The 25,754-nt window shown below is 48.9% G+C and overlaps 1 protein-coding gene across 2 annotated transcripts in view; it reads left to right on the forward strand.

The window, feature by feature from the left end:
- Positions 1-25,754, forward strand: part of ODF2 (outer dense fiber of sperm tails 2) — a 1,029,707-nt gene that overhangs the window by 433,397 nt on the left and 570,556 nt on the right. For both annotated transcript variants that reach the window (XM_069609164.1, XM_069609165.1), the window contains one exon: positions 20,259-20,419. In XM_069609164.1, the coding sequence (XP_069465265.1) occupies positions 20,259-20,419 (161 nt within the window). The remainder of the gene's footprint in view (positions 1-20,258; positions 20,420-25,754) is intronic.

The raw sequence follows: 25,754 nt of genomic DNA on the forward strand, positions 1-25,754 counted from the left end.
GAGAGCTTGGAGAATTGGCAGAAGCCTGTAACCTGTGAGCGCGAATCCTTCCCAGGAGAGCGGCTCATCCAACAGTGAGAATATCTGGGGTTGGCTGCAGAAACGGAGTGGCGCTATAGCCTTAAAAGTAAGCTTGGCGTGAGTAGCGTAGAAGCTTGAGATAGCGATCTGTGCCCTTATTGGACAAGAAACCCCACTGCCTTATCACAGTCCGGAGCGAGGAAGGTCCATTTTGAGTCGCAGGTAATACCCCTAGATCCTATTGGCTTCTACCCTATTGCCCATTGTGTTCGAGCCCCCTCTGCAGAGACCATTTAGGGGTGAATGGTTATCTCTGGGGGCTAAAGGAAGCCACCAGCTACCTCAACTGGGAGTTGTACATGGAGGAGCCCCTGCCCTAATCGCCGCTCTTTCACCCCACCACACGTCCTAGGCTTTCCCAAGCAGAAGTCACTAAGAGATTTTGCATGAAACATCAGGGCAAGGAGGGCCTTTTATCACACACTTAGAAGGGAGACCAGCAAGAGGGAATAAATCCAGAGAGGACATCTATACACAGTACCATATTCTTCAGAGTTTTGCCTCCTGCTCAATGTGCACCCAGCAAGTCCGCTTGAACAGTGGGATGCTTTAGCAAGCATACCTTCAGCTTGCATGCTGTGCACTGTGAACAGAGCCAGTAGCAAAGCAGGTGCTCTAAAATGTGGATTCAGAGAGGGTACCCATAGATCGCAAACTTGGATCTAGTGATCATAGCAAGTCCTATGGAAAAGGGCACCTGGAGTCTAACAAATGGAGGCTAACCTATAATGGTGAACAGGAGCTATGCTAAAGTCTAGCCAAACTCACTCAAGGGAGATATCAGAGCGGTAGGGCTTAAACTTGGGTGGTGGTGGTGGTGTGAGAGTGGCCTAAAGCTGCAATGAGTCCACAGAGAACTTCACCAATAATTCCTGTCTTACTGGCAAGGACAAAAATATACAGTGATTTATTCGCCCTTTTAAAATACATACTAAACAATTAAAGCCCTAGGCAAAGTTTGTCAGACACGTACTATAAAATTGACATAAACATTTACCCATAGGCGGCGATAGAAACCATTTGATTCAATAACCAGTGTAAAACGGGTAAGTACTCAGATGCATGACGTTCAGTAGAAACACTTTAGTGCAACATTATAAACATTCCCTAGGACTTAGTAAGTCCAGCTGTATGATGGTTTGGGGCGTTGTGCCCTAAAGTCATTGGTTCCAAAGTTCTACTTTTCATTTAGGTTTACTATGTGATTGGGCAATGTTAGTTGTTATGACTCGGAAGTTCAAAAAGTTTGGGAAAGTTCAGGTAAGTAACTCTTTCAATCTCACTACACTACGATGACCTAGGAAGGGATCCCTTAACAGGTAATGCCAAACAAGGTGTGGAAACGGAGGTGGGGGACAGAGTGTGGGGTGCGGGGGGTGAAACAGCTATGTTAACTTACCGCCTGGCTCCATTTCTTTAGAGAGCACTGTTGAGGTTCTGGAATCTGTTGGGGACAGTGATCTCGCAGACATCTTCCCCGTCGATTAGAAGGTTGAGGTTCGTGACGCGGGAGGTATTGGCTGAGCCAATGCTGGTTTCTGCAGCAGGATACTGGCACTCTTACATCGGTTTTTTTGGATCTCTTCAGCTCCAGTGGCCGAGTTGGTTCCAGTGTCCAGTTTGTCTCCTTATATCCCAAAAATGGGGTGGTGGCGACCCCAGAGTCCAATAAGAACGCTTTGCAACATCAAAACTTGGAGGTGGGATTAATGGTGGATAGGCCCCCTCCCAGAATCTACCCAGCAAAAAAAAAAAAAAAGCACGCCCACACACCCCCCCCCACACACCCCCCCCCCACACACACCCCCCCCCACACACACCCCCCCCACACACACACACCCCCCACACACACACACACACACACACCCACCCACACACACACACACACCCCCACACACACACACACCCCCACCCACCCACACACACACACACACACACACACACACACACCCTGCAAGCAGCCCACCGGGTGGATGGGGAAAGGGAGTTCTCCTCACCTGGAAAAAGATTGCTAACAAGGGGCCGGACATCTTAAACAGGACTTGGACAACACAAGAGAGACCATTTTGAATAAAATGTAAAAACTGCCACAAGCCTGCTCTGAGGGTGCCTGGCAAGCAAGATATGCTACTAAGAACATGGAGACAAACTCAAAGTGCCTACACAGCACTCCAGGGAAGTCATAAAAGGGAGTCTAGTCCCACCCACAATTCTATTTCTTCCCTTTGAAGGGTACAGTGAGCTAAAATGTGGGATGCTACTCATCAAACAGGGTATTTTGCACATTGACTGATCAGATGTTTGTATAGGTGGAAGTTGCAATCAATGAAGATGAAATGATGAGATACCAAGTGTTTTAAATGTTCTTTTTATACTTCTCTTTTTATATTATATTTGCATTTGTCTGTATTTTTAATGCTTGTATGCCTGATGTTTATCTGAGAATTGTAAATGTTAACTGTGATTGTTTTTATCCGGTTATGTAAGGTTGACTAGTTCCAACCAGTATCACAAAAAAGAAATGAATTGAATAGAACAGGGTATTTAGTTGTGTTCTCGGTAGAGGGGCTCCCAGACCTTTTTGTATAAATGTTTAGGGACTTGGAGTTTCACCCTAAATAAACATGGGAAATCCAGATGTGGATCACTTGCTCAATGTGCCTAGAGAGGCACAGCTTCACCTCACTGATGAGGCCCGACTAGGCCGAAACACGCGTCTGGGGTTGCCGTTGGTACTCTTGTTCAGAGGAGAGGTGCCTAGCATTTCGCTGCTGGACTGCACAGGAGGGTGGAACCAGACCTTCCGAGTTGGACCCTACTCATAGACCATGTTATTTGGCCATGTTCTCAGTAGAGCGGCTCCTGCACGCTTTTTAATAGACATTTTCTTATTACATATTTTGGTACCAGCAGGATGTTTATGCCTGCGCAGAGGTGGCTCTCCTGTTGCCGTGGGCACATGCAGGCTCATTAAAGATTTTAGGGGATCACATGTTTACATGGGGGTTACACATACGATATTACCGTCTCAAAGTCATGGATTAGGACTCTTCAGAGTAAAGGTAGGTAAACCAGTTTTGGAAACGGTGAAGCAGAGACCCCAAATTGGCGAGGTTATTCTTTTCTTAAGGTGATATCCTCCTCTGTGGACTCAGTATGGCAGGAGAGCGGGGATGAGGCACCCTTGGGATGGACACACAGTTCAAGGGTGTTTATTAAACTGTATATGCAGGGTGGATAAATGCCTAATTCTAAAATGGGAGCAAGCTACAACCATTAAATAATAATAAGGCAATCCTAGTGGCGTCTTGACAGATAAAAGGGCTTATACTAAGAAAAACCTATTGGCACTCCTTATGCTAAATACAAAGAGTGGGGGATACGGTTCACAGGTAAAGAAGAAGTGTTTACAAATAATAAGTCAGGATGTGGTTGTCGGGTCTCCTTTCCCCACGTTTTGAGCACTGGGCAAGGTAGGACTCAGGAACACAGCACACGCTCGAGCTTCCCGAGCACAAACAATTCCTTTCTCAACTTATCAGTGCCTTTGGGTGTGAAGTCTCTTTTCTGCAAAGTCTCTTGTCTCAGAGGACCTGATGTCTTCAACAAAATAGTAAACAAAAGTTCCTTTCTGCTTGCACTTTGGTTTTTTTTTAACACTCTTTATTAGCATTTTTAATAACACCCCAGAGACCACAACTCCCCGTCCTCCCCTCCCCCACCCCCATAACTATTTCCCCAACACATTTAAAACTTTAAATTTGAACAACATCAACTAAGTCCCAACTCCCTACACCCCCCCCCCCTTCCAATGTCCAGATCAGCCCACCAGGCTTCCATTCTCTTCCTCAGTCACAGCCAGCAATCCTTCCTTGTCTCCAGTTCCCTTAAGAATTGGACGGGTCCGCTACCGGTTCCCAGAGTCATGTCTACTCCGTTCACCCCTCCAAACCTACCCGTACTGCTTCACGGCGGTCGTAGATCGTTATCCTTCGACAAGTCATTTAACTTTTGGGTCCAATGGATCGTTACATCCTCCACTTCCGGCTCAGGATCCGCATCCTGTAAAACTGTTGGTTCCACACATCCTTCCGCCATTGATTAATCGCTGGGCCTTGTGGACTTTTTCAAGCTATTGCCATTCAGCGTTTTGCCAGCACAAGCAAAAACCGGCCCATGCTTTCCCTGTTATTTGACGCCCCATGTCCGCCTCCCACCTCTCCTTCAACTTCAATTCCCCCCCCTGGTTTCTCCTCCAGCAGGGCCTTATAGATCCGTGAGATTCGCGCCTTCCCACCCGTCTGGTCTAGCAATACTCAAGCACTGGGCACGACTCTGGTTACTCTGGAATTCCTGCCCATACCTCCACTAATCTACGAACCACTGCCCCATATGCTAGGAAAAGCCCCTGTGATAAGTCAAACTTCTGGCACCATTCCTGGTAAGTGAGTAATTTCCCACCTTCAAATAAGTCTCCCACCGTTTCGCATCCCCTCTCCCTGAGCTTCCGAATTCCTACCCTCCCAATCACCTGACGAAGCTTCTGATCCACACCCCATGGGAGTCTTCTCTCATACCGTCCTGACACCCCCTTACCACCAACATATTTCCTCCACGCCTCTCTCACCGCCTCAAACACTACCGTTCTACCCTTATCACCCAGCGGGTACCAGAGTAATTCGACCAGCTTGTAATTGGGCGGTAAGTCCCCTAACAGTCCGTTCAGGACCTCCCCCCCTGGTTGGTTCCACACCAACACCGACTGCAATTGTGCCGCCACAAAGTATTTTTCATAGTTTGGGAGGCCAAGATCCCCTTCCCTAGTTCGTAGTATCTCTAAAGACACCCTTCTTTTCCCCGTACCCCACAGTAGTTCTCTAATCTTAACGTCCAGCATCTTGAAAAACACTCTTTTGGCCACATATGGTATATTAGTAAAAAAATAAAGCAGTTGCGGCAGGATCACCATTTTACATAACGCCACCCTGCACATCAGGGATAGGGGCAACACCTTCCAAAACTGGACAGAGTCACCTATTTTAGATAATGCTCTCCCCGTGTTATGTACAAACGCATCCTCCATCTCACGGAATACCCGTATCCCCAAGTATTGAAACGACTCTGTCTCCCATTTTATCCCCAGTTCCGGCAACTCCTCTAGTGGACAATCCCATAACCCCCCTAGCGGGAATAACACTGATTTCCCGGGGTTTATGCAGAAACCTGACATATACCGAAAGTTTCACAAAACTTCCAACAATTCTGGGAGATGCACATTAGGATCCACCACGTACAACAACAAGTCATCCGCATATAGGGACACTGTGTTTATGACCTCCCGCCTCAATGCCAGCCTCCTCCATTTACTGTCGCAAAAATGTCGCCAACGGTTCCAGGGCCAAGGCTAACAAAATTGGGGAAGCAGCACACCCCTGTCACGTCCCCCTTCCCAATTCCCATGTCCCAGATAACCAATTGTTAGTTCTGCCCATCGCCGGAAGTTTCTTATACAAAAGGGCCAACCATCTACAGATATTCTCCCCAAACCCAAATTCCAGCAACACCCGAAACAGCCATCTCCACTCCAGGGAGTCAAACGCCTTCATAGCGTCAAACGACGCTATCGCCATATCATGCCTCTGTGATTTCACTAAGTCCATAATGTGGTGCAGACGTGAAATTCCCGGATGTATTCCTTCCCCCAATAAACCCACATTGGTCCGGATGGACCACACTCAGCCCACCCTCGCCAACCTAGCAGCTAGGATCTTCCCTATAATTTTTCCATCGACATTCAACAAGGCAACTGGTCGATACGCCGCACAATCCTTTGGGCCCTTCCCCTCCTTTAGAATAACCGTGATCACTGCTTCCCTCATCGACTCTGGGGGCCAACCATTCTGAAAGGCCTCCTCATATACCTTCAGGAGTTGTGGCACCAGGAGGTCAGCAAACAGAGTAGAACTCCACCGGGAGCCCATCGCTACCCGGCGCTGTACCTCTCCGAATTGTGCGGATCGCCCAGCGAATGTCCCCCTCAATCAGAGCCTCCAATTACTCCCGTAGGTCCTCCCCCACTTTCGGTAGCCGCAACATTTCCACGAGGTCCTCCACATCAACCTCTACATACCCGCCCTCGCTTGTATACAACACCTTGTAAAACGCCAGAAAAGTATCATTGATCTTTTTCCGGGTCCCCGCCATCTCCCCCTGTGCTTAACCGAAGCTGAGTTATCACCCGATCCCGGTTTTCACTACTAATCAACCAAGCCAACAGCTTACCCGCCTTATCCCCCTCTCCGTGTAATCTAACATCACGCCTGCTGTTATCAAAATGCAACAGTTCCACCAGGGTTCCCGATAGAACTCCAGCTTCCGCGCCAATGCTTCCCCCACCTCCGCACACCCCGCCGCCTCCCTATCCAATTCAGTCACCTGAGCCTCAGTTCGTTGTAACCTTTGTAGGAGCCGCCTATGCATCCCTACTGTCATGGCTATGCATTTCCCACTAATGGTCGCCTTAAAGGCTTCCCATAACACTCCCCTATATTCCACCGAGCCCTCATTCAATTCAAAATATGCTCTGATCCCGTCCCTAGGTTCGCCCACGAATGCCCCATTGTACGTACTGCCTCCCTTTGGAGACGCCACAGCCGCCGCGGGGGCCTCTCATCAGTTCCAAATAACGTGGCCACTAAGGGGGAATGATCCGACAGAGTGCACCCCAAATACACTGCGTCCCCGAAATGGCGGCAGTGTTCCCTTCCCGTTACAATATAGTCCAGGTGCGAGTATGAGCCGTGTATGCCCGAATTATATGAATAGCCCCTTTCCTCCCCATGTTTCTCCCTCCACACCTCCACCAGGTCCAGTTCCTTCATTATTCTATAGAGAGACCCTGTCATATACCTCTTAGGCGCCCCCCTACTTCCCGACCCATCTAACCTCTCATCCAGATGACAATTAAAATCCCCTTCCCATATGATCATGTCCCCCCTATGCACCCTCACCATGCGAAGCACCGAGGGGAAATATTCCTTGTCATCCACATTTCACATTTGGCGCGTACGAGTTCACCAAGCAGATTGCCCTGCCCTCCCATGAGCACTGCACAAGCACTGTCCTGCCGATCGCATCCTTCCATACCCCCTCCACATTCAATGGTATCCCTCTCGCCACCCAGATGAGCACACCCCTCGCCTGGGTAGAATGTCGTGCCAATTACTTGCCCTCCCGCCATTTTCCCCAGCTTCCCTAGCACCTCTAAGCCTGCGTGCATCTCCTGTATCAAAGCCACCTGTATCCCCTGCTTTTTCAGAAACTACCCCCCTCTTCGTCTCTTCTGCTAGCTCCCTAGTCCCCGGACATTCCACGTCCCGATTTTCAAACTTCCTAGCCTGCCCATCTGAGATGTTGAAGCCTCACTCAAGTTAGCCCCTCATCTCTCCCAACACCTCTAATCCCTGTGCCCAGTTCCGCCCCCACCCTCCCATCACACTTTATTGCTGCTGTGCCAGACCTTCCCTCCCCCTCTTGAACCCCAGTCCCCTCCCTCTCACACCTACCCCCAACTTGGCGCTCTAGCCCTAGTCCCCTCCCCCCCAACCTCTCCCTGCCGCACCCCCCCCCTATTTCCCTGCCCCAACTCCTCCCCCCACCCCAAACCCCATAACTGTTGTGAGTGGTCAGACCCTTCCCTGGATCCAACACTCCTCACCTTCTCTCTCCATTGCTGTAGAACCCTTGACTCACCTAACCCGCCCTCCCTTCCCCTCTCACGGGTAGCAGCCAATAGCGTAATGAAACCCGGGGGATTCCCCCATCCTCCCGCCACCACACCACCAGTGCCAGAACCCCTTCCCCTTTTGCCCACCTCAACTCCCGAGTGGCCAGTTCCTGGAAGTCCATCACCTTCCCACCGTCCCCTCCCCTCCTTCCTCAATCCTCTGCCTCCTGATGCAGACCCTCTTTAGCCCCCCCCCCCGGCTGGGAGTCCGCCGTATACGACCTCATGTCCAACCATTCCCATACCTCCCCTGGGGATGTAAAAAACCATGACTTTCCTCCCGATAACACCTTCAGCCTCGCCGGGAAGAACATCATATACTTTAGGTTAAGTTCCCGGAGTCGACTCCTCACAGCATAATATGACCTCCTTTGCCGCTGCACCTCCAATGTGAAGTTCGGGAATATCCGCAACTTTGCCCGACCAATTTCATAACAGCCCATGCTACGCGCATCCTGTAAGATGGCCTCCCGGTCTCGAAAGTTCATGATTTTGCCCACTATCACCCTTGGCGGCGTGCCTTCCCGACACCCTGTGAGCCCTTTCCACTGTGAAGAGTTTAGACAAACCCTTAATGCCCAGCACCCAGAGGACCAGGTTCTCCACAAATAGTTCTGTACTGGGGCCTTCTTCTTTCTCCGGAACACCGCCGAGATGGATATTGCACCGCCTGGAATGGCCCTCCGCATCTTCGGCTCTCACTTCCAACATCCGGGTTGCCCCCACCAGGTTCTTGAGCTTCTGGACGTCATCTTCCACCATGGAAACCCTCTGTTCCACCTCTGTGACCCTCTCACATACTTTACGGAAGACTGCCCTCACCAAGGAGACGTCCACTCCCACCTCCTTGATACTTTCCTGAAGGGTGACTCTTGAAGCTTGTATTGCCGCCATGGGTGATGCCTTTTCACCCCTGGATCTCCCTCTTCCGCGCTCAGATACACATGAAGTTCTTAGAAATATCAGGCCCTTCGGTATTCAAGGTTCTTGCTTCCAAGGGTCTCATGAGCTCCAAACTATTAAACAAAAAGGTTAACTGAAATCCCAAAGTTCTTCTCTGCTTGTGTTTGGGTGATAACTCTTCACCCCTGGGTCCCCCTCTTCTGGGCTCAGACCCTTTTCGATTGTTAGCCTTCCTCCGTTGGGTTCACTACGTCTTTCAACAGAATCTCATCTGTGACATCTTTTTCATGAATGTTAATGTCTTTTTAAACAGTTAATTGTGAACATCCCTCTGCAGGGTTCACTCTTGTCAACACACTCTTGGTCAGGACTTTTGGCTTTGTCCCTTCTTTATCTGCACCCCTCCATCGGGTTCACTCTTGCCAATTTTACGATGCAGGATTCGATTCCCTTAGCTTCAAAATCATCTGTCGGTCAAAGGCTTTCGACTGTACAGGGGATTTACTAGACCCCTGTATGACCACTTTGACCCCCTTCTCGCCTTTCTCCCAAGGCCTTCTGGTTACAGTAGTTTTAACAGGGTAATCGCCCAAAGTTTCCTGAGTGAGCACCCACGTGGTGCTTGACTCTTCTATAGTTCTTTCCCCTTGCGTATCAACATTTCTTTGTACTTTCTGTAATCAGCCGCTTGCTTCTTTCGTTCAACACAGTTTGGTTACTTATCTGCTCTCCCCTCGACTCACCGGCTGTGATGAACCGCTTGGCTTTTCTTGTCTCTGGAGTCGAGGCCGGTACCACAGTGGCCAGCGTCTCATCCCGGCTTGGTTATCGGGCCTTGTGTACCGTTGACACCTGCCACACACGCTGGCTACTGTTCACGGGCTTATGATTCCTTCTGTGGAGGTTTCACGGGCCTGGCTCAGAAAGGGCAAGGCCGCTTCTCTCCTTGTCACCTGTCAGACTTTGTCTTCAATTGGTTTATTTTCTGCAGAAACTGCTGAACCCCCGCAGTCCCCTTTAAATACTAACCTCTCAACTGAATTGCAAACAGTTAAGTTGAGAGCCTTCCGAAGGGAAAGGGGGAAAATGGGACAAAATAATAAACTTCAGGTCTCGCTCAACTTCTAAAAGTCTTTAATATAGAAATTAAACTTTAGTCACTAACCTTTCTTTTCCTAAGCTCTTACTACTCTTGAAAATGTGATATTCCAGAATTAAGAAAATAAACACACCACCATACCTGAATATCCTCTTCTGACTAGTTAGAGGAAGTATTTTCTTACTGATTGAAATGTAGAGTGTCTCTGTCACTATTTCAATGCTCTTAAATTCTTTAGTTGGAAGACTGCTGTCTGAATACACTCTAGAAATTCCATGAAACGGATAAAATGCAGTTCTATTCCTTAATTGGAATTGTATCCATAAAATAAACATTGGGTCTCCTGTTCTTAATATCTCTTCCTTGTATAAGAACTTAACCGTGTAAACACACGCTAGTTTATAACATTAGATTTGTTAGTGATTGTTCCTCTTCTGAAATGCACCTAACGAAGTGTTCCATTGAAAACTGGTGTGTGCGTAGAACTCCTACAAGTACGAAAAGAACTGAGCACGAAAAGAACTGCTTTCACCCTTAGATGGCTAGAGTCAAGCGCATGCGAAGAGTTACTGCATTCACCCAGCAAGGATTGAATTCATGCGCATGCGTTTAAGTATAGTGTTCTTTCTTTTCACTTCAGAATCAGTCCGCGCATGTGTGAAAAGAACAGCGTTCACTCGGCAAAGACTCATTCATGCGCATGCGTGAAGGATTAGAATGCTTTCTTCATATCTTCAAATTAGGTTCATGCATAAACGGAAAAGAACAGCGTTTCTGGTAGAAATCCTTACGGATGAAGTTTGACACAGAACGCGCGCAAGGTTAGTAATAAAAAAATGAAACTCCTCAGAACCGCGCACCTAAAACGCTGTCATTTGCGCAGACAGCGCAATATTTCTATCCACGGGCCTGATGCTAATGAAAAGCACAGTTAAAGAAACAGTACTCAAAATAAATTCTTATGACCGAAAAAACACACGACGCAAATGAGGAATCCTTTAACTGAAACTCGGACTCCTAGGCGCAAACAAGGCACGCGCTGAAAACGTTATACAGTACTTTGCGGAGATACAGTTCAAAGAACACAACGTATACTGTCTTTTGTAGTATTATAACCAATCACTCTTTCTAAATAAATGTTTCCAAAGAATCAGGAAACTAAACTATACTGGAAATGGTAATTTCTCACAGAGTTACAGAGTTCAGTAAAAATTGTCACTTAGCTTGCTTCTTCCTTGCTTCATCCTGCACAACCATCTCCGTGAAAACCTGGGTATCACTGATCAGGCTCTGGCCTGGCTGCTCTCTTTCCTCTCAGATCGACCCTCCCAGGTCCAACTTGGGTCCTTCCTTTCATCTATCTTCCTCTCTTCCTGTGGTGTTCCCCAGAGGTCTAACCTCTCGCCCTGGCTTTTCAACCAATACCTGGCAACTCTCGCCCACTGCATTGCCATTTTCTGCTCAAATTTCCAGTGCTACGCTGATGACACTCAACTCATTTTCAAGCTGCCTTCTGCCACCTCCTCTCCCTCTCTCATCTCTGATTGCCTAACTGCCATTCAAGATTGGTATGCCGCAAATAATCTTTGTCTGGATGCCAGCAAGACAGAGATCCTCCTCATCGGCACACCTTCACCATCTTTTCCCCCCACTCTCTGGCCAGCCTCCCTTGGCCCTCCTCCTACCCCCACCTGCGAGGCTAAGAACCTCGGGGTCATCTTTGACTCCACCCTTTCCTTCTCCGCCCACATCTCTGAGGTCTCTAAAAAGTCAAATTTCCGACTGCACCTCCTCAGAGGTACTCTGCCTTTCCTCTCCTTCCTCCAGAAGTTCATGGTATCTCAAGCTCTGGTTCTCTCTAGCTTGGACTATTGTAACAGCCTCTTTCTAAATCTACCTGCCTCTACTCTCCGCCCTCTGCAACTAATCCAGAACAGGACTGCGAGACTTGTCTTTGGCCTCAAGCCCTGGGATCGTATCTCTCCAGCTCTGAAATCTCTCCACTGGCTCCCAGTGGATGCAAGGATTAAATTCAAAACCCTCTGCATTGTCAACAAGGCTTTCTGGGGCCTGGGTCCAAAATACCTTCAGCTATCCCTCCGCAAATAACTCCCTTCTCGAGCTCTTCGCTCCTCTACCTCCAACTCACTCAGGGTCAGTTGTTTTTCTAAGAAACGAGCTGGGGGTAGATCTGTCTTCGGCTGGGGTCTCCCTCTGGAACAGCCTCCCTGCCACTCTAAAACTTGAGGAGATCCATCTCCGGTTCCGGAAGCACCTCAAGACTTTCCTCTTTTCTTCTGCCTTCGCTCCCCCTCTCCCCTGCTGATCTGTTCTCTGTTGGCACCGTGCACCTGCCCACCCTCTGTCTTTTGGGCCCAGGTACCTGCTCATCCTGCCACCTTCCCGCACTGCCTCCGGGCCACCCCTTGCACCGGGGTCTGTATCTGTACCCATACAGCCCCCCTTTTTCTTCCTGCAATTATCAGACCTACCCTGTCTGCTGCCTTAAACCTAGCACTTGCAAATTGCTGGCTGCATTACCACTGTTTGTTTCTGTTATTATTTATTTATTGTTATTTATCTGTTTCTCCTCTGCTTTGCACTTTACACCTCTCCCCCCTTCCATGCACTTTTCCCCTCCCCCTCTCCCATGCACTTGCGCGTTCTCAATGTCACTGGGCCTAGTAAGATCGCTGTTTTGTTCTCCCCTGTTCCCCTCCCTTGCCTTGTCGCGCTCTGAAACACTTGTGTACGAGCGCGACAGAAATAAAATATCAATCAATCAATTCTTTCTTTTGTATGAAGATTTCTGGCTTTCTTCTTTTGCTCTCCAAATACTCTCCTGAACCAAATAACATTAACCTAGGCAAAGGGCCCAGCTAAAGTCTCTAAATCTCCAGAGCTTCAAACAGATGTCCTTCCTGCTGGGCTGCTGACAGTGAAAGGCAGTTTAGAATGTTCTGACAATGCCTTTCTTTTACTTCTCACCTATCATAGATCTTATTAGAAGTCTCCATTTTGGCTTGGGAAGCTCTCCACACTCTGAACTTAAAGGTTAAGGCCCAAACCATAAATCGTACTAATCTCACACTCACTCCACCACATTCAACCATAGCCCATTGAAACCTGACATCACCCTTTCGGTTTGCGCTGTCTTTCTTCTCCTCTTAAACTGCTGTGCTGAGTTAGCTCTCTTGTTGTGCGGTCTGCCTTGCTCGTATTGTGCTCTCGTGCTCCACCTTTTATCCCTATGGGGAAGGGAAAGGGCCATCGGGGTGTGTGCGATTCTGGTCAATTGCCTGACTTTGCCTGACCCTGGCATTGGGACATGTTGGGTAAATGGCTTTGGTGTTTGTCCGACGTCTTTCGTGATGTGTGAAAGTGTTTGTGTCGGATGGGGGTGGGGGAGGGCAGAGTGTTCCAGTATCCTACGGGGTAGGACAGGGAAAAGGTACATTGGCGTCCCACTTCCACTCCCTGAGGATCCCCGCATCTAGGTCACCCTCACTCACTGGTCCACCTGCAGGAACTGGATCCAATAGCGGTGGCCGTGTCCTGGCCACCTGGATGGCAGATCCCCGGGGTCTAGTAAGTGAGACACCTTCAGGTTTCTCACACATGGTATCCCCCATTTCCCTTTTCTGGTGTAGCTAATAACCCCCAGACCTTTGTAGGTTATTACCAGTTCCTTGCCTATCCTTAGTGTGACTTACCTCCCACTTTGTTTGTTTGTTTATTTATTTATATGGCACACCATACCCAGGGGCAGCAGGGCGCAGGCAGAAAGAATATTCGAGGCTTACAATCTTACAGAAATATACAGTTGAAATAAAATTATAGACATATGCAATTAAGGATTACAGGAATGAGAAATATACAAATGTTCACACATAAATATCAATATCTATACAAAGGAGTGAAATATACAGATATGTACAGGGCTGTTTGTGGCGAGAGCAGAGGCCTCAAACAGAAAGTATCAGTATCTATACAGAGGTATAAAATGTGCAATTAAATACGGGGGTTGTTGGAGTTCAAATGACTGATGAGATTCCTTCTAAAGTGCAAGTAGGGTTGATCGGCTCTCAGGTTGTGAGGCAAAGAATTCCAAAATGTAGCAGCTTTCACAGGGAAGCTGTTACCTCCAATGGTGGAGAGTTTGAATCTGGGAATTCATAGTTCTTGTTTGTCTGATGGATGACTTTCTCTTTACTTTGTCCATCAGGTAACTAGGGGCAGCATTGTTGAGGGTTTTATGGGTTAGGGAGGCCAACTTTAGTTTGATTTTGTTGTCCATGGAGAGCCGTTTGTGTTGGCATCTGGTAGTGGAGATGTGTTCTCTTTTATTAATGCCGAGGGCAGCTCTCAAGGCATTATTTTGTAGGATTTGTAGCCTATGGGTAATGGCTTTGTTGGCACCGCTGTATAGGGCATTACAATAATCGAGCCTGGAGAGTATGAGTGCTCTTGCCAGGATCATACAGCGATCATTGGATAGGAATGGTCTGCCTGCTCTTATTAATTTGCAGGTATACGCAGTGGTGGATGCTAGTGAGTTGACCTGTTTAGTGAATCACATAGTGGCATCCAGGTAAAAGCTGAGGGTTTTTACATCCCTAGGTACTTTGATAATGTTGCCGTCTATGTTGAATTCGGCATATTCAAGGCCTAGTTTGTTGATATTAGCGGGGTTACCCAGGATGATGAGCTCTGTCTTGTCATCATTCAGGCATAGGCCATGAGATGCCATCCATGCCTGAATGATGAGATACACCCTATTCACCAACTCTCTGTCCGATCCCCTGAAAGTGGGAGGAGAATCTGAGTGTCATCTGCGTAGTTGGTGTAGGTGACACCCAGATGATCCAGATCGTCGAACAGAGGTTTGGTGAAGATGTTGTATAATGTGGGGGAGACGCATGAGCCCTGCGGGCCTCCGCAAGTAATAGGAGAGGGGTCTGCTGCTGCTGGGGAGAAGACTCATTGTTCTCTCACTCAGAAAGGATTCAATCCATCTGATGGCTTCTGGGGAGAAATGAGCAGCTGAATCCAGGTGTCTGCAGAGGACCTTGTGGTCGACAAGGTCGAATGCCGCGGAGAGGTCAAGTAGGAGGAGGAGTGCTGTATTTCCCTTGTCCCTCAGATCATCAATTTGGGTCTTCAAATCAATGAGGGCTGTTTCTGTGCCGTTTAATGGGCGGACACCTGATTGTCTGGAGCCTAGTAATTTGTGTAGTTCTAGGTATTTTTGAATCTGGACGTAGGCCACTTTGTCCAAGATTTTCAGTAGAAAGGGTACCGTGGTGATGGGACGGTAGTTGGTGGGGATGAGAGGATCAAGCGTCTGCTTTTTAAGGAGGGGGAGCACCCAGGATTGTTTTAAGTTGGAAGGGATACTACCTGAGGAAAAAGAAGCATTTATAATCTTGAAAATGAAGGGCGACAGGTCTCTGGCTGCGTCCTTGATTATGTGTGCAGGGCAGATGTCACCTTTGCAGTTTGAGGGTTTGAGAGAAAGTATGATTTTCTCGACCTCCGGGGTGGTAGTTTTAGAGAAGGAGAATTAATTAGTGTGTGTGCTTGGTAAAACATTAGGCGGAGGTGTGGGAGGGTTGGTGAGGTTTAAGGAGTCTTATTTTAGTTGAATTTTGTTTTGGAGGGTGTTTATTTTATTTGCTAGTGCCTGTTGGATGTCTGCGCACCAGGTCTGGCCCTTGGTGCAGGTGTCCTGTGTGACAATGGGTGACTCAAGTTCCTTCAATATGGAGAAGAGGCCCTTCATACTTGAGTTGGAATTGGCAATGCGGTTGTTGTAGGAGTTCCGTTTAGCTAAACAGATTTCAGCTTTGTATTGACGAGAAATCGTATCTAGAATGGCTTTCTTTTCACTGGAAGGGCATAGTTTCCAAGCAGATTCACATTTTCTCTTTTTTAGGCAGAGGGTTTTGAGTTCAGGTGTGTACCATTTATTTAAATGGGTTTTGGGCTTGCTGGTGCGAAGTTTAAGTGGGGCAATTTTGTCCATGGTAGTTAATATAATTTTGTTATATTCGTGAACTAATGTGTTGGGATCTAGATTGTCTGGCAATGCGTTTAGCGTTGGAAGGATGGCTGGGATGATTCTTTCTACTGTTATATTTCTCTTATTTCTTGTTAGGCAGGGTGGTGCCAGTGACACAGTTGTGGTAGATGGTCTGGAGGTCAGTAGCTTAAATGACACCAGGGAGTGGTCGGTCCACGGTAGTGGTGTGGTAGAGGAGATGAGCTCTGAGCAGTTAGCATCGGCAACCCAGTCTAGGGTTCTTCCCTTCAGGTGAGTGGGTAGGTTGACTTTTTGTGAGAGTCCGAGTGATGAGATAGTATTGGCTATGGTGGAGTCATGCATTTCTGCTGGATCATTAAACCCTAGGTTGAAGTCGCCTAGTAGCAGTAGTTGTGAGGTGGTTTTCGCATTGTTGGATAGTAGGCTATGCAAATCTTCCTCGAAGGTCCCGAGCGGACCAGGTGGTCTGTAGACCAGGTGGATGGTGAGGGATTGGGTGTTATTTATAGGGAGCTTGGCAGTGAGGGATTTGCACGATTGCAGGGTTTGAGTCGGGGCTAGTCTGAGGGCTAAGCTTTCTTTGGATATGATGGCGATGCCGCCGCCACGGTGGCCCACCCGGTCCTGCCTGGATATGGTATAGCCATCTGGGATGGCCAACATTAGAGACGGGCCTACTGCATTGTGGAGCTAAGTTTCAGTTAGAGCAATAAAATCTAATTTGTCTTTAATGATTAGGTCTGCTATATCAAGTGCATGTGCGACCAGTGATCTTGTATTAAGGAGAGCTCCTTTATAGGAATGTTCATCCGTTTTTATCGAGATGTTTGTATGAGAGATAGGTTTGGACTTAGTTATGGGGATGGTGGGACCTTTGGTGGTGGTTTAGGGCAATGGGTTTTCTAGTATGGTAGCTTTTGGATTCGTATTTGGAGTCAGAAAGGAGTCTTCGGGGCGGCTCATATAGTTTAGAGAGTCTAGCACAAAGTTTGTTGTTTCTTTCAGTGGTAGGGCAAGGGCGGGATGCGAGTGTGGCCATCGCACAGAGGTTGAGTAATACAGTTAGCATTTTCTGCAAATCAGCGCTGGCGTTGTGTGAGCAGAGCGGGAATAGCAATGTGGATGCTATCTAGGAGGTAGGGTATAGGCAGGACTGATAGGGTAGGGTGACAGTCTAAATGTCCAGCTGCAAGTCAGTGGAGTTCAGAGGTGCAATAATGACTAAATTCAATGCGCAGTAGCATATCCGATCAGGGGGGTACTGCAGTACAGTAATAAAGCAGGGGATAATGCAATTCAGTGGTATGGCAGTTAGGGCACAAGGATACTGCAGTAGTGAGATGGCAGTTCAGACCAAGGGATAATGCAATTCAGTGATATGGCAATTCAATAATATGGCTGTTCAGAGCAGGGCAAAATGCAATACAATCACGTGCAATTCAATTCAGGGCAGGGCAGCACAAATGCAGTATGCAGATAAGCAGTAAAAATCCACCTTGGTTCAAAATCTGGCACAAATGCGGTATGCAGATAGGCAGTGGTACCTAGGTTCGAAATCGGGCACATGGCACAAATGTAGTATACAGGTCACTGGCATTAAGGAACAGTTGTAATGCTCACAGGTTGGCAAGTAGGTAAGGAGCTAGGTGAAGCAGACTGGGCATGCCGGATGGATCAAGGTACAGGGACAGTGCAGTATCATTCCGTGGCAGTAATAATAAATATATTGTAAGCAATCAGATTAGTTAGATTACCTTTCAAGTCATTAGTACATCACTCAAACAACTGTTTGGTTAGGTGCAGCGAGCGGCGCTGGGGTGAGCAGGTGGGGCGATAGGCCCAAGTTCGTAGATAGTCACGTGAGAGCAACAGCTACAGCTACGTGGTCGTGCCTTTAGGAGGAGCACATCAATGGTGACCGTGTGTGGGGTAGCTGAGCGTGCGCAGGGTGCACTACTAATACGTTCATTACTCTAGGGACACTAAACATTGCGAGCCTCCTGGTGATGAGTTAACACGTGGGAAAGGTGTTAGGTTATGGGAGCAAGAGGGTGCCAAAGGAATGCTGGTGTATCTCTTACCAAGTAGCCTCGAGCGAGGTCGCGTTGCACTTTCACTGTAGGGCTTGCCTGCCTGTTTGGGCCAGGGGGACTGGCAGACGGCAGCTCCGGCAAGCAACAGGCAATGGCCTTGCAGTCGTGGGCCTTGGATGGAGTGGGCTGCTACGCCAGCCGGCTACCAATCAGGGCGTTAAAGGACAATATCAGCCAATCAGCTGCAGCAAGTGGCTGATGTGGGCCTGGTTAGGCTCCTTGGTAATACTTTGGTACTGGGACGAGGAAGATGCAACAAAGACTGACAACAGACTACAGAACTAACGGTGTGCAGTCTAGTTGTCAAGAGCCTGGTCCAGCTGGCGGGATATTTAAAGGCCAGTGCTGGAAGCAGAAAGAAGTGGAGCAGGAGAGAGCTGTCATGTGGAAGCGAGACACCCGAGAAGTCCAGGGAAGCCGGAGAGGGATGCAGATCAAGCACTGTGGGAGACCCAGGTGGAAAGCAGAAAGGTGCGAGAAAGCTCTGCATTGGAAAGCTGAAGCTTCCCTCTGAACTGGAGAAGCAGCTGCAGAGACCGGGTGAGAGCCAGAGAAGCACTGCCCAGCGAACCGCAGCAGAGAAGGAACTGGTGGTATCACAGAGGCAGTGAGGTGCTTTGTCTGTACCGTTGGGCGAGAGAGAAGCTGTCCATGAAGTCGCGGGAGGACCGGCAGGACAGAGAATGCTTCCCAGAGACACGAGTACTGCAGACGTACACCACCCGCCGGACATGCCAACCAACACCGGTGAGTCTACCCAGGAGTGCTGGGAGCCTGGGGCGTACTGACACTGGTTTAAAGGGGATGTTTGCTATATATGAAAACGGATAAAGAGACTGTAAATGCATGAAATCACCTATTTAAGTCAATTTGGGGAAACTACAGAATGAGTACAGCAATGAAATGTGATGAAACCAGAGAAAGTATGAATAACACTGAAGTGAATTGGCAATGATATGACATGACATGAAAGCAAGGCTAAAAAGCCAGAATAAGTGAATGATTGAGATGAACCTTGCCAAGAGTCAATCAAGCAGATATTATCGCACATTACTGAGAGAAATGAATGGTTAAGAAAGGTAAACCTGTATGCAAGACGGCTGGTTCAAATAGGACTTTAAACAGAGTTTCCTAGCAAAAGAGTGTACTGGGAAGCTTATGTTTGTCATTGCAAGTGAATGGTGAGATAAGGAGAAACAAAGCTTCAAGGGTGAGTGAAAGGAATCCGTCCAGCGTTCTCGTGAAGCTGGAACTGTGGCAAGATACTTATGCAGCAGATGCAAGTAAGGTGTTGGTTGCGTTACATGTAATAAATGGACCGTGTGGTCCGATAACTTTGCCTATACCGAAGACACCCACATAAAGGAAAAGCCACTTTGTGATTGAATAAATGAAAACCGGTGCAAATTGAAACTAAAGAACTGACCTTTATGAACTGGTGCAAGGTAACCAAACGGAAGAGCTGGTGAGTGTCCCGAGGAATTGTTGTTTTGGAACGGTGAATATCCTGAAGAATTGTGCTGTTTTTTTTAACTTAGTTAGAATTGAAAGCTTGGGGAAGGGAATCCTCCCTTTTGTAAAGTGAACTATTGGAAACTTGGAGAAGGGAACTCCAGTTCTAAGGTGTAAAAGGGAAGAAGCTCTGAACTTTCATTTCACCACTTCTTATTTGATGCTGACATCCCTACAAACTGTATGCAGATCCATGTGAGGGCAAGTATAGATTTTGGACAAACACAAGAAATTTGCTTTGGACTTCCTGACGCAGACTATCATTAGTTTTATTTAGGTAGGGAAATCCCACTTTCGCATAGGGCAAGTTAGGCCAGTTTCCAACCCTCCAATTTTAGTTAATAGAAGCTTATACTTAGAATCCTATTCGTGCGTACGTGTGTGTGTGTGTGTGTGTGTGTGTGTGTGTGTGTGTGTTTTTTTTAAATGTTTCTAAGAAAGATGTGTGCCAGGGTGCTTCCCTTTCTGATGAATGGAATTTTCCCAGTAGTTTGAATGAGGTAATGTAGATGTGCTCTCTGTTAGAAGGACTTCAGGGGGGGAACCTCCCTTTCTGATGTCAGAACAATGTTTCTCAGTGGTCTGACTGCAGTAGTTGAGAAGCCATGAATGTGGGGGTCAAGTGGGTTATCTCAGTACATTGTGGTGTGTACCAAGGAGCTCCCTGTATGCGCACAGAGGTGTGTCCCTGCTGGTCTCCACGTCCCCCTTACTGTGTCTTTGCTGTTCTATTTCCTGTAGGTGGAGTCTCAAAGGAAAAGTCAATGCCATGCATCATCTGGCAAATGCAAAAGGCAGCAATGCAACCAAAATGAGGGGATATGTCCTGCAGATGCTGAAAACCCAAGACTGCGGCGATCTATTGACCGCATCAAAGAGGAGAAATCAGGCCAATGTCAAATGTACGTACTCTGCCGACTGGCAAGCTCAATGTTGTATTGTGTGTCTGCTCATTGTGTGTACTACACCCTGGGTCTCTGTTTATTGTATTACTCTTGTGTGCCAGTCCCTTCTGTCCTTCCAGTGGGATTTCTGGTGTGTGCCTAGTACCACAGCAGATGCCTAGCATCTAAGCACTTTGCTCCTCCCACCTGCCCACCTAGACCTACAGTAGGTCCTTGTCGATTGTCAGCAGGATTCATTTTCTATGCAGCCTTTTTCTTGTATTTTAAAGGTTGTTCAAGGCTGCCAAAACGAAGTACACTTTACATAAAGAAAAGATTTCCCAAATTGTGGTGCGTGGGGGACATGTTATTGTGAATAGAGCAACCTTTTACTCTTTCCCACCCACTGTGACACCCCCTGACCCACTGCCCGGAGGATAGCTTGCCTGACCATACCGGAGGGTGTAAAGGGCGGGCTATGGGGGCAATAAAATTGATTAGAAACCCTTTTTGGGCCTCCTAAGATCATAGACCCACTTTACATTTTTTGCAAGTCCGCTATCAAAGCAGATTAAAAGACCATGTAATAGGAAGACCAATCAGCCGAGCTAATGTTCGCTTTCTAAAGCCTCCAAGATCAGCAAATAGGAAGACCAATCAGCCGAGCTAATGTTTGCTTTCCAAAGCCTCCAAGATCAGCAAATAGGAAGACCAATCAGCCGAGCTAATGTTTGCTTTCCAAAGCCTCCAAGATGATGAGCATTGTTTGCACGGAGACAGACGTGTGCTGCTTGGTTTCCTAAGAGGTGGAAATCGCACATCAGTGCTAGCCTGTAATGTTTAATGTCCACAGGAGAACGGCACATCACAAATGCCTGTGCCCTTGGGTAAATGACTATAAGTAAATATACAGTAGGTGTGGGATACAGAGGGGTAGCACTGTACTGGGTTGCGGGGGGAGAGGGGCGGATGGCATCTAGCGAGTCGGGTGGCGCGAGGGGTGATGTGATGGCCTAGGTGTTGAGGATGAGGGACTTCTTGAAGAGGTGGGTCGTGAGTTCTTTTCTGAATGTAGGAGCGTGGGGCCGAGCCTGATTCTGGCAGGGAGGAGATGCCATAATCTTGGGGCGTTGGCAGAGAAGGCTTGTTTTCTGGTCCTTTCCTTTTTGCAGCAGCGGATTGGTGTCCTGCGTTCTGGTGGTATGCTGTCTGCCGGAGATGCTAAGTTTCTCCATGTGGTTGCTGGGTGACAACGGCCCTTATAAATGATGCAGCAAGACTTGAAGGTGATTTGGGCTTGCAGTGGGAGCCAGTGAAGGTTGATGAGGGCTGGGGGTATGTGGGCACATCTGTGCAGACCCTTGATGAGGTGTGCAGCTGCGTGTAGGACATTTCTCAGGGGCACAAGGGAGGACGACGGGAGGTCTGGGAGGAGGGCATTGCCCCCATCCAGGTGGGATAGACCAGTGCTTGAACAGTGGATCTAAAGCTGTCGAGAGGGAGGAAGGGCTTGACCTTCTGCACGAGGGAGAGCTGATACCAAGCTGTCTGAGTTTTCTTAGCTATGTGCGTCTTGAGGGAGAGGTTTATGTCAATGTGGAACCCAAGGGACTTGGCACAAGAGATGAGATCGGTGTGAATCCCTCAAAGTTCATGTTTGATAGCCAGGTCTGTATGTCTGAGTGTTCGGTGTTGTTGGTGAGGAGTAGGAATTTGGTCTTAGAGGGGTTGAGCTTAAAGTATGCACTGGACATCGAAGACTGGATCAGCAAGAGGCAGGTTTTGAGCCTCTGGATGTCCTTGATGAAGTCGATCTTGAGGTATAGCTGTGTGTCGTCAGCATATTTGTGGATGTGGATGTTGTGTGTGGTTAGGTCTACCACCGGCTCCATGTATAAATTGTAATAAATGGGGAGAAGATGGAACCCTGCAGGACTCCACATGTGATGGGTAGCATTTTGTGATCTAGAGGAGTCCATCTGAACAAACTGCTTACGGTTGGCGAGGTAGGACTTGAACTAGCTTAGGACAAGATTGCTGATTCCCATGCGCCGATGTCTGGTGTCCGTAAGCGCTTGGTGGTCTTCTGTGTCGAAAGCGGCCGAGAGATCTTGTAGAACTAGGAGGCAGGGGTGGCCGTTGTCAAGGATGTTAAGGGCGTCGTCTACCACCTGTATGGTTTCTGTCTCAGTGCTGTATCTGTGTTTGAACCCGGATTGGTAGGTTTGGAGGAGATTGTTGGTGTCGATGTGTTGCTGCAGTTGCGCAGCTAGCGCTTTCTCGATCATCACCTTAACTATTGATGGGGTAATAGTTATCTAGGTTATCGGGATCCAGAGTGGGTTTTTTTAAGTAGAGGGGGAAGATGTGTCCTGTCTTTAGGGTCGATGGGGACGGTGCCTTGAGTTAAGGAGCTGTTGATGATCTCCAGGTAAGGAAGGAGCGGTTCTGCAGGGAGGGTCTTGAGGATGGATTCTGGGAGGATGCCGTCTGTATACAATGTGGCTTTGATGGTGGTTATGATTTCAACCACAGACCACCCCTCCTCCCCATACTTGCCTCCCTCTCTCCCATTTCACCAGATGAGATCTCAAGAGGTGTCCACTCTATGAATGTCTCCTCTATACAGGTGCTACCCTGCTCCACCAGAACCATCAGGGACAACATCGACATTCTTGCCCCTGCCTTGGCTGACCTCTGCAACCACTCCTTTGCCATAGGCTCTTTCCCTCAACCCCTCAAGCACTCCCTTGTGCACCCCCTCCTAAAAAAGCCATCTGCTGACCCCTCGTGCCTGGCAAACCATTAACCTATCTCTATCACCCCTTTCTTGGTCAAACTCATGGAGAAGCTGGTCATCCTCCAACTGACCCTTCTCACCGAAATGGCTGGATGCCTTCATGATCAGCAGCCAGAGGCACTGAAACTGCTCTCCTGAATACCAGACAAGACCTACTTTCTAATCTTGACTCTAACTCTCCTTCTGTTCTGATCCTTCTCGATCTCTAATCCGCTTTTGGTACTGTCAGCCACGCCATCCTCATATACCGTCTCCGTGACACCCTAGGCATCACGGACAGGCCACTGGCGTGGCTTACCTCTTTGCTCTCTAACAGACCGTCCCAAGTTCAAATGGGTCCTTTTCTCTCCCCGACCTCACTCTCTACCTGTGGCATACCTCAAGGTTCTATTCTATCACCATGGTTCTCCAGCATGGGTCTGGCATGGATTCACATGCTCATGAATATTCCCCGTCGTCAGGCTGGGAATCCTCGGGAAAAAATAAAATCAGTTTCAGTTTCGTTTCTGAACTGTCTTTCTCCTAATAACCAATCACTGGTCTCTGGGTCATACTGCCCCCAGCCAATGACTGCCCTCTACCTAAGCCACTCCTCTAGCAGCCATCTTCAGATTTTTACCGCACGCTCAAGTGTTGGGAATCCTCGTGCTATAGCTCTCGAACTTTTACTGCGTTTTGTGATTTTTCAAAGAGTTAAACCTCATTTTTTCAGTCAATCGAGCCTCAAGCTTCACCATTTCTACTTCGATCAACGGGGACCCGTTTCAGAATTTTATACGCTCCTCAAGGACAAAGTTTTCGTCAAGTTCCGCTTCTTGGAGGATTCCAGAAGATTCTTTGAGGCCTACCCCGCGCGGACATGGCCCAGGAAAAAAGAGCACGACACCCGGATCCAAGCTGTTCAGGAGCTGCCCTGGATGCGGATTGCAGAATGTCTTCAAGGATGCCGAGCATTCTATATGCCTCTACTGCCTTCACGAAGACAAAACACACGTGGAGAAGGACTATGCATTTTGCCAGAACATGTCGGAACGGACCATGAAGGATCGGCGGATCTGCCTCACCAAATGGCTTGTCGGGAAGAGCCCAGCGGCAGGTGAGAAGAAGAGGTCAGAGCGGTCATCTAAGACCTTTGAGGGCGCTCCCGCGACGGGGGCCCAACAAAAGGCAAAGCACCGCAAGTCCACGGGCACCGGGCGCCCCAAATGGTCGGACTCCTCGGCTGCCAGGCAGGGTGCACTTTCACCGACGCCATCAACCACGAGCCAACGCTTTGGCTCGGGGGGGGAGGGGGGAAGGAAGTCTGAGAACCCAGGTAAGCTTCGGGAGAAGCCCCGGTCGATCCCGACGGAGAAAGCCGAGGGGGAGCGAGGAGGCGATCCTCCCCCCAAGGTGAAGGCCTCAAGCGTGACCAAAGTCATCAAGGCTTTCATTCACCCAGCTAAGGCGTCTATCAAGGGAGTCGTGGCGACCCTGGCGAAGCCTGTGGAGGCTATGCCAGTAGAGGCGACCTTGGGCCCAGAGTTTCCCTGCCACCGCGGAGGGAATCCTCTTTTCAGCCCATCGATAAGACCCCAGTGAAAACCCTGGTGGAAAAAGATGGCCGGGGTGGTGGCCATCACGGACACGGACACAGCTTCTATAGAAGAGCTGGCTGAAGTCGTGAAGATCCTGGACAAGAGGTCTGAGGAAGTCCGATCTTGCCGGAGGGATCCCGACGAGGCCGACGAAGAAAGCGACGGTGATGCCGACGAGGTTCCCGTGGAGGCGGAGGATTCCACTCCCCAACCGCCGTCGCAACTGGTGCCTGGGCCAGAGGACAACTCAGGAGCAATCCTGACGGCGATCCAGGCCTTGTGTGCAGAGATGAGGACAAGGTTGCCCTTACCCCCAACTGACGACCCAGCGGAGCCTGGACCGTCTGGAAGCCCTCCAAGCAAGCGGAGGAGAACTCATCCCCCACCGCCCTTCCAGCCGGTGCGGCCTTCAAGGCCTTGACACAGGACACAGGAACAGAGAGGGCTACGACGGGGACGGATGATGACGGTGGTGACGACGGGATGGGCCTTCCATCACCACCTCCCCGGGCTTCCCCGCCCGACGAAGTTGGCTCCTTCCACGCCATGATCGCCAGGGCATCCGAGCTCTTTCAGCTTTGCCCTGTGGAACAGAAGAAGGAAGGTTTCCTCTACCAACGGCGTGAGGCCAAGAGGAAGACGGTCCTCTCGGTCCCGTTGCTTGACGACATCTGGGACGAGGGGCTGGAGCTCCTGAAGAACGTTTCCACGACCCCTGCCAAGAGAGACCGGTACCAGAAGTAGTACCGGGTCCTGGATTCCGCCCCCATGTGCCTTAGGGCACAGCCGAACCCAGATTCGGTCGTCTTGGCGGCGTCCAAGAAGAAAGCTGAGGGGGCGACGGCTTCAACTTCGACCTCCCCGCCGGATGGTGAAGGGAAGAGATTGGATGCCATGGGACGACTGGTCATCTTGTTGGCAGTAACGTCAATTAAAGCGGCCAACGCCCTCGCAATTGTGGCCCGATATGACAGGG

This window comes from Ambystoma mexicanum, chromosome 8 (assembly GCF_040938575.1).
Source record: "Ambystoma mexicanum isolate Mex_15411 chromosome 8, UKY_AmexF1_1, whole genome shotgun sequence".
In the NCBI taxonomy this organism is placed as follows: domain Eukaryota; kingdom Metazoa; phylum Chordata; class Amphibia; order Caudata; family Ambystomatidae; genus Ambystoma; species Ambystoma mexicanum.